This window comes from Lucilia sericata, unplaced genomic scaffold, assembly GCF_015586225.1.
Source record: "Lucilia sericata isolate MDLA Ls3-8-SP2 unplaced genomic scaffold, ASM1558622v1 Contig001938F_arrow, whole genome shotgun sequence".
Taxonomy (NCBI): Eukaryota; Metazoa; Arthropoda; class Insecta; order Diptera; family Calliphoridae; genus Lucilia; species Lucilia sericata.
In genome coordinates this window covers 12,501-22,500 of record NW_023995812.1, presented here as the reverse complement: position 1 = coordinate 22,500, position 10,000 = coordinate 12,501, and the positions used below count along the sequence as shown (strand labels likewise).

The window sequence follows — 10,000 nt, the reverse complement described above, 5'->3', positions numbered from 1 at the left end:
TGGACAATTTTCATTTAACCAAATTGTGTTTTTTTGAAGGATTAGAGTCACGCTCCTTATCCTTCAAATTCAAAAGTGAATTCAGGCGATTTCTGATCTGATCATATCTATTATTTTCGAAATTTCAACTTTGTAAATGCTAAGGTCACAATTTAATTGCATTTTTTTTTCTTTCAATACCAAACTATGTTTTCCCAAAACACATAAAATTTTGTAAGACCCTGTTTTCAGGTTCATATTGTAACATATTCATAATCATGTACTCGTATGCGTAGCGAATTGATTTCACATTCAATGAAGGTAACAATCTCAAAATCGTAACTACGACTAACCGAGTACTAAAGTTTGTCTACTACAGCTAACAAACAGTTCTCAGAAGTCACGACAACAACAACAACAACAATATAAGAAGCCATTCAACGGTCTCCAAAATATTAAAACATTTTTGTTTTTATAATTTTAATCTGACCATATTGAGTTATAGTTAGTGTTAACAGTTCAGTTGTGATAATTCTGTCAATTCAATACATAGAGTGTTTGGATGTGCGGATTGAACTAAAACACGAACGTTAACTGAAATTTTAAATCGTGCATAAACCTTAACAACAACTACAACAACGACAAATCACAACAACTCTACGCCTCCAATAACAAATAAAATTGAAATAAATTTAAAGAAATCAATTCAAAATTTAAAGTTTAATTGACTCTTTAACACGGAAAAATTGAGGAAGAAGAACTAAAACAACCACAAACACAACGAATGTTTAAATTGTTTATTTAATATTCTTTATAAATTTATTCTGAATACAACATTACTGGGTTAAACAACAAAGAACTACTGTGTTTATATTTTCGTTAAAAATAAAAATAAATTGTTAATTGGAAAGAAAAAATGTTTAAACCATCAATTTCTTTGTTGCCCCTAATTTTAGCCGTGTTTGCTTTTGTCATTTGTAATGGTCAAGCCCCAGTGGAGAAGGTAAGAAATAAAGTGATTTATTTAAAATTTTATCTTACTTTTTAAACTCTTTTACAGTTAAAAGTTTTAGTTTTATACGAGTCTTTGTGCCCAGACAGTATACGTTTTATCGGCCGTCAATTGGGTCCCAACTATGATGTGTTAAAGGATTACATTGATATATCTTTGGTGCCATTTGGAAAATCTTATGTAAGTAGTTTTTTTTTTTTATTTAGGGGACAGGGTCCTAATGTAGGATCCTCCTTAATGATTCGAAGGCCTTTATTGTGTATAATTTATATTTGTTTGCTTTCAGTCCAAAAATAATGGCGCCCAATTCTTTTGCCAACACGGTCCTCGTGAGTGTTTTGGCAATCGCCAGCAATCGTGTGTTCTACAACAAACCAAAGATCAATTGAGTCAAGTTAAATTCGTCGTTTGTCAAATGACCATTCCAGATAATTCCAATGTAAACTATGTAAGTATAAATTCGAAATATAACCGCAAATAAGACAACAAATAAAAACTATTTAAGTTCTAGTTAAACTCTAGCTTAGTTCTAGTTTAGTTCAGTTCTAGTTCTAGTTGAGTTCTAGTTCTAGTTCAGTTTTAGTTCTGTTCTAGTTGAGTTCTAGTTCAGTTCTAGTTCAATTCTAGTTCAGTTCTAGTTCAGTTCTAGTTCAGTTCTAGCTTAGTTCTAGTTCAGTTCAGTTCTAGTTCTAGTTCAGTTCTAGTTCAGTTCTAGTTCAGTTCTAGTTCAGTTCAGTTCAGTTCTAGTTCAGTTCTAGTTCAGTTCTAGTTCAGTTCTAGTTCAGTTCTAGTTCAGTTCTAGTTCAGTTCTAGTTCAGTTCTAGTTCAGATCTAGTTCAGTTCTAGTTCGGTTCTAGTTCAGTTCTAGTTCAGTTCTAGTTCAGATCTAGTTCAGATCTAGTACAGTTCTAGTTCAGTTCTAGTTCAATCCAAATTCAATTCTAGTTCAGATCTAGTTCAGTTCTAGTTTAGTTCTAGTTCAGTTCTAGTTCAGTTCTAGTTCAGTTCTAGTTCAGTTCTAGTTCAGTTCTAGTTCAGTCTAGTTCAGTTCTAGTTCAGTTCTAGTTCAGTTCTAGTTCAGTTCTAGTTCAGTTCTAGTTCAGTTCTAGTTCAGTTCTAATTCAGTTCTAGTTCAGTTCTAGTTCAGTTCTAGTTCAGTTCTAGTTCAGTTCTAGTTCAGTTCTAGTTCATTTCTAGTTCATTTCTAGTTCAGTTCTAGTTCAGTTCTAGTTCTAGTTCAGTTCTAGTTCAGTTATAGTTCAGTTCTAGTTCAGTTCTAGTTCAATTCTAGTAGTTCAGTTCTAGTTTAGTTCTAGTTCAGTTCTAGTTTAGTTCTAGTTCAGTTCTAGTTCAGTTCTAGTTCAGTTCTAGTTCAGTTCTAGTTCAGTTCTAGTTCAGTTCTAGTTCAGTTCTAGTTCAGTTCTAGTTCAGTTCTAGTTCAGTTCTAGTTCAGTTTAGTTCAGTTCTAGTTCAGTTCTAGTTCAGTTCTAGTTCAGTTCTAGTTCAGTTCTAGTTCAGTTCTAGTTCAGTTCTAGTTCAGTTCTAGTTCAGTTCTAGTTCAGTTCTAGTTCAGTTCTAGTTCAGTTCTAGTTCAGTTCTACTTCAATTCTAGTTTAGTTCTAGTTCAGATCTAGTTCAGTTCTAGTTCTAGTTCAGTTTTAGTTCAGTTCTAGTTCAGTTCTAGTTCAGTTCTAGTTCAGTTCTAGTTCAGTTCTAGTTCTAGTTCAGTTCTAGTTCAGTTCTAGTTCAGTTCTAGTTCAGTTCTAGTTCAGTTCTAGTTCAGTTCTAGTTCAATTCTAGTTCAATTCTAATTCAGTTCTGGTTCAGTTCTAGTTCAGTTCTAGTGCAGTTCTAGTTCAGTTCTAGTTCAGTTCTAGTTCAGTTCTAGTTCAGTTCTAGTTCAGTTCTAGTTCAGTTCTAGTTCAGTTCTAGTTCAGTTCTAGTTCAGTTCTAGTTCAGTTCTAGTTCAGTCTATTTCTAGTTCAGTTCTAGTTCTAGTTCAGTTCTAGTTCAGTTCTGGTTTGTTCTACTCAGTTCTCGTTCAATTCTAAATTAATTCTAGTTCGGTTCTAGTTCAGTTCTAGATCAGATCCAGTTCATTTCTTCTTAAATTTTAATTCAGTTGAATTTAAATTCTAATTTTAGTTTCGTCTAGTTTAGTTCTAATTCAGGTTTAAGATATTTGTGAAAATTACATTTATTTTACGAAGTTGTCATTACATGGGAGCTATGGCAAATATGGGCCAATCTTAAAAGATAATTTAATCTATTTCGAGCACTTTTAATAGAGTAGTTATTATATTGTCTGCAAAATAATGAATGACATTTCATCTGTGGAAATTGTTAAATAAGCTGTGGAAGTGATTCTGCTTTCTTGGCTTTATTAAGTTGTCTTTATAATCAACTAAAAATCAATTTCCCTATTTACTCAGTGCGCCGAATCAGTTGGCCTCTCAAGTGACATTGACACCTGCATGAATACCGAATTGGGAACATTACTGCAATTGGAAGCTGAACGCATAACTCACTCATATCGGATAAGTTTTGTACCGACCATAATTTACGACGGTTGTAAGTACAACAATATACAAGCAATTTAATAATGTTTAAAATACATAATGAGCATAATAATGATTAAAACAAAAACGTTTATTTTATTTAAAATTCATGTTTTTTTTATCTCGTACAGGTTTTCGATCAACAATTACAGGACAGTTCATTACGTGATTTTCGCGGTACAGTTTGTGGTCTCTTACAAAAAAGGGGAACTATTTCCTTTCACGATGCGGTGTGTCAATAACATCTCGGCACTAACTTTTGCCTGAAACACCACATACCACAACGCAATTTTAAGTTAAAGATCCAGTTTTATCAGTTGTTTTATTTTTTTGTGTAATTGTTAAAAAAAATTTAATAAAGAAAACATAAAAAATTGATTTAAGACAAAATCTGGTTTAATGCATTTTTTATTTTTTTGCGACTAAAGTAAAGCTTGTAACAAATTAAGTGTTATTTTTTCGAAAAAGTGGGTCAATTTAAAAATTGTTGTCTGTCTTTTGGTTTTGTGTGCAAATTTAATGAGTTTTTGGGCATGTGCGTTTTTTTTGTTGTGGATTTTGGGTATTTCTTGTATATTTTAAGGTGTCATTTAAATTTAACCCTAAGAACTTTTTCCTCTTAAGATAAATTTCGAATTAAATTATAACTGGTTTATATTGGTAATTTTAAAAAAATCGTTGTTTATATTGAGTTGTTTATTTTATATATTATAAAAAATTGTTAAATTTAACAGGTTTACCATGTTAAATGTTTTGCAATGTTAAAAAATATTTGGCAGAAAGTAAAATAGCGTGGCGAAGTGTTAAAAAAATATTAATGGTTTGTCTTTTTGTTCAAAAAGCGCAATGACTTTAAATGAAAAGTAATAACTCGAGTTTCAAAATTTCATAGAAGTTGTGTAGATAGCTAAATAGAAATAGATAGATAAATAGATAGATAGATAAATAGATAGATATATAAATAGATAGATAGATAGATAAATAGATAGATAAATAGATAGATTAATTAATAGATAGATAGATAGATAGATAGATAGATAGATAGATAGATAGATAGATAGATAGATAGATAGATAGATAGATAGATAGATAGATAGTCAGATAGATAGTCAGATAGATAGATAGATAGATAGATAGATAGATAGATAGATAGATAGATAGATAGATAGATAGATAGATAGATAGATAGATAGATAGATAGATAGATAGATAGTTCAGTTCTAGTTCATCTCTGTTCAGTTCTAATTCAGTTCTAGTTTAGTTCTAGTTCAGTTCTAATTCAGTTCTAGTTCAGTTCTAGTTCAGTTCTAGTTCAGTTGTAGTTCAGTTCTAGTTCAGATCTAGTTCAGTTCAGTTCTAGTTCAGTTATAGTTCAGTTCTAGTTCAGTTCTAGTTCAGTTCTAGTTCAGTTCTAGTTCAGTTCTAGTTCAGTTCTAGTTCAGTTCTAGTTCAGTTCTAGTTCAGTTCTAATTCAGTTCTGTTCAAGTCTAGTTCAGTTCTAGTTCAGTTCTAGTTCAGTTCTAGTTGAGTTCTAGTTCAGTTCTAGTTCAGTTCTAGTTCAGTTCTAGTTCAGTTCTAGTTCAGTTCTAGTTCAGTTCTAGTTCAGTTCTAGTTCAGTTCTAGTTCTGTTCTAGTTCAGTTCTAGTTCTAGTTCAGTTCTAGTTCTAGTTCAGTTCTAGTTCAGTTCTAGTTCTAGTTCAGTTCTAGTTCAGTTCTAGTTCAGATCTAGTTCAGTTCTAGTTCAGTTCTAGTTCAGTTCTAGTTCAGTTCTAGTTCAATTCTAGTTCAGATCTAGTTCAGTTCTAGTTCAATTCTAGTTCAGTTGTACTTCAGTTTTAGTTCATTTCTAGTTCAGTTCTAGTTCAGTTCTAGTTCAATTCTAGTTGAGTTCTAGTTCAGTTCTAGTTCAGTTCTAGTTCAGTTCTAGTTCAGTTCTAGTTCAGTTCTAGTTCAGTTCTAGTTCAGTTCTAGTTCAGTTCTAATTCAGTTCTAATTCAGTTCTAGTTCAGTTCTAGTTCAATTCTAGTTCAGGTCTAGTTCAGTTCTAGTTCAATTCTAGTTCAGTTGAACTTCAGTTTTAGTTCATTTCTAGAACAATTCTATAATAGAAGTTAATGTGTATATCAATGTTTCATAATCCCGCTAGAATTTTCACCCAATTCATTAGAAAAATAACTTCAAACTTTTGTTTTGTTCTTTTTTTATTGATACTTTATTCACTCATTTGTTTTATTATTATTAAATTATATCATTTTTATTAAAAATTCTAAGCAGATAAAACTTATACTATATAAAAAATATAATAATAGCAATAATATATAATAATATAATAGAGATTTAACATAATAAATTCATTTACAATAAAACAATGCAAGTTAAAGAAATGTGTTATAATAAAATAGATTTGTAGACAAAAAAAGAATAATTTGACAAAAAACAAGTTGTTGTTTTGTATAAGAACTAAAATGATATAAAACAATGATTTAAGGGAAGAGGGATGCAAGAAATTATAAACAATTTTTATTTTATAACTTATATAAATTTGTTTTTTAAAACTATTTTTTTTTAATACTAAAAATAATAAAAAAACAAACAAAAACCAACAAATTGTATAAATCACTTAATTATTTATTGTGTTAAATGTAAAAATATGGTGTATAAATATAAAATAATATTGTTTAGTTTTTAATTAATATAAATGTTTATAATAATTTTCAACAAATTCTTTTATAAAATAAAAAATTTTCTAAAAAGATATATTTTTTAAGGCACTAAATGTTAAGTATTTTAATGAATATATATATAAGCACAAGGGGATGATGAGGACTTTTAAATTTAAGTTGTTTTTGTTGGTTTGTTATTTTTTTTTTTTGTAAAAACAATACAATATCACTGTTGTAAAAGTTCGATTAGAAAGGAATTAAAAACTTTAATTGAAAAATGTGAGAAGTTGTAAGAGTTTTTAAAAGAAAATTTGTAGAAATGTAACGTTTAACACTAATTTTTAAAGAATTTCAAAGTTTTTTTCATAGAAATATTATTTTGCAAAGAAACGTTTAGTTTCTTTTTAGTTTTTTTAAAAGAAAATATTTCAAAATTGTTGCAATTATTTAAAATTGTTAAATCTTTAAAAGAGGGAGAGAATGCAGCCAACTTCTGGCTGTAAAAAGAAATCCTACTCTTTGTATCTCTCTCTTACTCTCTTTAAAACTTTTACTTGGTTATAAACTTTGCTAAACTAACCAGAAATAAAACAATGTAATTAACAAATCCCTAAACCGTTGTTGTTGTAGGTATAGTTGTTGTAGTATTATTATGTATATTGATAAATCTTCGTGGCATAGGTTTTGGTGGTATTTGAGGCTTTATAGGTAATTGAGGCTTTGGTTGTTCTAACTTACTATTACTACTACTATTGTTATTATTACTCTTACACTTTTCTCTCTCCTGATACTCGACATAACCCGATTCATCACTGCACTCGGAATCTGAATCTTGTTTAACATCACGTTGACGTCTAGAACGTCTGGGACGTTGTACTGATGATATACTGCTATTTGTGCACGATAATGTTGGACTCTGTTCGGTTAGATTAAGGCCACTTAGAGAGTCTCTGGGGGAGGAGCTCATTTTGAGAGTTATAGAACTGGAACTGCTAAAGGTGGTGGCGGCATCACTGTTATTACGTTTCTGTAAACATTCAAAGATTTCCTCATTTGTTAGGGAGTTGGAATCCAAAGAGGAGGGCTCTTCGAGGTCATGTACAACCTCACCGTTAGAAAATTGTTTGAGAGCTTGTCTATATTTCAAAGATATATCATCTTGATTATTGGTTACCGTGCTGGCGGTCTCACAACCACTAGATATGGAACCCTCATCAGCACTATCATTACTTATACGTTTGCTAGCACTCTGTTGGGGAGTAGAAGAAGCCGAAGAGGCTTCAGATGATATAGAAGACTGCTGTTGATGTTTATATCTAGTTTCCATAACACCACTGGAATTGGTTTCCAAACTACTGCTGCCCTCATCGCTACTCAGCGATAGATTAGCCATTTTACGCATAGAATGACGATGTAGCATTGTCAAAATGGCCCGCCTGACGGAAGTACATATCATCTTCCTCTTCACCCAAAAAATCATCTTCACCATCACTGCATACTCCCGCACGTCTCATGGTAACCAATTGTTCGGCTTCCTCTTCCTCGGTTTGTTCATTCAAATGATGGGGATTGAAATCATTTAAAGGATTAGCATTGGGATCATTATTTATACAGGGTAATAAACTTAAAGGTTCTCCTTCTTCTTCGTGGTGAGCACCACCAACCTGTTGCTCATCTTTTAAATCACTTAAACTGCCACAACTATTGCTGATATTCTTATTCAATTGTCTCTCGAAATAGGGCAACAATTCATTGGTCAAAGAAGCATTGGTATCGTAATCATTGTGTTTTAATATTTTCTCAAAATCATCCGAATCATCGGAGCCATAATTTGTATCTCCCGGTTTCTTTACCTTTTCCATTTCCTTTAAATCTTTGGTTTCATTTAATGCCAGCGGCTGTTGTTGTTTACCACCACAGCAGGGACTGTCTGAGGATCCACAGCTTACCGGTCTTAATTTACCAGTTCTGCGTATGGAATGACCACGACGGCAACGTCTTCTGCCTAAAGTCATGGCTGGATATAAAGAATCCTTTTGACAGCATGGCTTCATTTCAGGTTCATTGGTCTCTTCCACCTCCTCTCCCTCTTCGCCTATGGCCTCTTCAATGGCCATTAATTTGGGTGCCGATTTTGATCTTTCCAAGGGCGGACGATAGTTATTACTGCCCACACTCAGTAGAATCTTACGTCTTGGCAAACTGGGGTTATCATAGACAGCGTTAGCAAGACTTAAGCGAGCATTCTGTTTGAGAATTTTCTCACGTTTAAATTCACGCAGAGCACACTCAAGATTGGCCTGTAAAATGGAAAAAATCGAAAAAAAAAAAAATGAAAATTATGTTTCTCTCTAAAGAAGCAAAATATATTGTTATGGGAGAAACTCTTTCTCACCTTTAAAGTATCACAGATTTCTTGTACTTGTTTCTCTTTACTACACAAAACAGCATGACATCTCAGTTCGTGTTTTAGCTTACGTCCCTCATGACGATAAATCCAACAGAAGACGCGTGGATAGTTCTTTGGTGCACAGCAATGTGTGATACGATTGGCCCAATATTCTGTTAGTCCGTGTTGTCTGGTTGTTGCTTTCAAACCAGAGGCACATACTTTTAGGCGCATTATTACGTCGGGTTTATTGTTTTGCGTATAATTGCGCCACAGCGTATTTAGCTGTTTCTCCACACAACCTTCGCCTGGACGGGAAAAAAGAAAGAAACAAAAAATGATTTTTTTCGGATTAAAAACTAAGTTTTATTTACTTTAATTATTTTATAAAAATGTTTAGTATTTTTCAACAACAATAACATCATTTAAAATTATCCTTACCCTTTGCCCATCCCGTCAAAACATTGCCCAAATATGACACCTTAAATTCCGGATCCGGTGAACTAATATCTACACTATGTGTACGTTTCCACCACAGTTTACCCAAACCTCTGGATATGGTACGCATAGCCTTGGAACCCAAATCATCGTGACGTGGTTCATGAAAATGTTCCAAAGCCAACATTTCGCTGTCTAATGTATCGGAATTGGTCATTGTTTTCTCGATTAGCACAACTGGAGGTGATGCGACATCAGCATCATCTTTGGCATAACGTTTGAAACGTTCCAAATAGGGACCGCTTGAACGACGTCTACCGCCATAAGTATTAAATTTACCCGCTGCCACCTTCTTCTCTTCTTTGTCGAATTTTTTGGCATTATAGGTATTGCCCAGAAGACGTGATATGGAAGAACTTTTAACAAATTTATTGTGTCTGGGTGGTGTACCTATGGGTACAGGTGTGGGTTGACAGGGGAATCCTGAATCTGTGGTAGCACTATCTGACTTTTCATGGCTTTTGCTATTGTCCTTTTTTGCTAATTTTTGTTCATCTAAAGATTTGGATTTTTTACTAAAACCAAATATTGTTAAACGTTCCTTTGGCTTTTGACTGTTATTGTTTTGTTGTTGATTGTTGGTTGTTGTTTTTGGCACTTTGTTGTTGTTGTTGTTGATGATGTTGTGTGTTAAATTATTTACATTGTTATTAATATTATGATTGTTGTTGTTATTGTGAGAGACTTTAACAAAATCTACTTCATCTTTGGACAGGGTTTCTTCTGGTGTTGCAGTTGCTCCGGCTGTTACATTAGTTGTAGCCATTTTGTTTTTGTTTCTTTTAATATTTGTACTGGAGTTTTGTGTTAAGTTTATTTCTTTACTTTTATTATTGTTTTATTTTCTATTTTTACAATAAAATGTTGTAATTTTTATAATTACACACATAATAATCCTTTA

At 32.2% G+C, this 10,000-nt stretch overlaps 2 protein-coding genes across 2 annotated transcripts in view; one reads left to right on the top strand and one right to left on the bottom strand.

The window, feature by feature from the left end:
• The first annotated feature begins 405 nt into the window (after positions 1 to 405).
• Positions 406 to 3,932, top strand: LOC119613038 (GILT-like protein 1). Its single transcript, XM_037968979.1, has 5 exons — positions 406 to 982; positions 1,040 to 1,171; positions 1,278 to 1,439; positions 3,424 to 3,561; positions 3,681 to 3,932. The coding sequence occupies exons 1-5, from the start codon at positions 896 to 898 to the stop codon at positions 3,789 to 3,791; spliced, it is 630 nt and encodes a 209-aa protein (XP_037824907.1). The 5' UTR covers positions 406 to 895; the 3' UTR covers positions 3,792 to 3,932.
• A 2,285-nt stretch (positions 3,933 to 6,217) lies between these two features.
• LOC119613036 overlaps positions 6,218 to 10,000 on the bottom strand; it is a 6,760-nt gene continuing 2,977 nt past the window's right edge. Inside the window, 4 exon segments of the mRNA XM_037968977.1 lie at positions 6,218 to 7,644; positions 7,646 to 8,512; positions 8,608 to 8,909; positions 9,043 to 10,000. The exon segment at positions 9,043 to 10,000 is cut by the window's right edge and continues 59 nt beyond it. Coding sequence (XP_037824905.1) covers positions 6,823 to 7,644; positions 7,646 to 8,512; positions 8,608 to 8,909; positions 9,043 to 9,865 — 2,814 coding nt within the window. The 5' untranslated portion in view covers positions 9,866 to 10,000 and the 3' untranslated portion in view covers positions 6,218 to 6,822.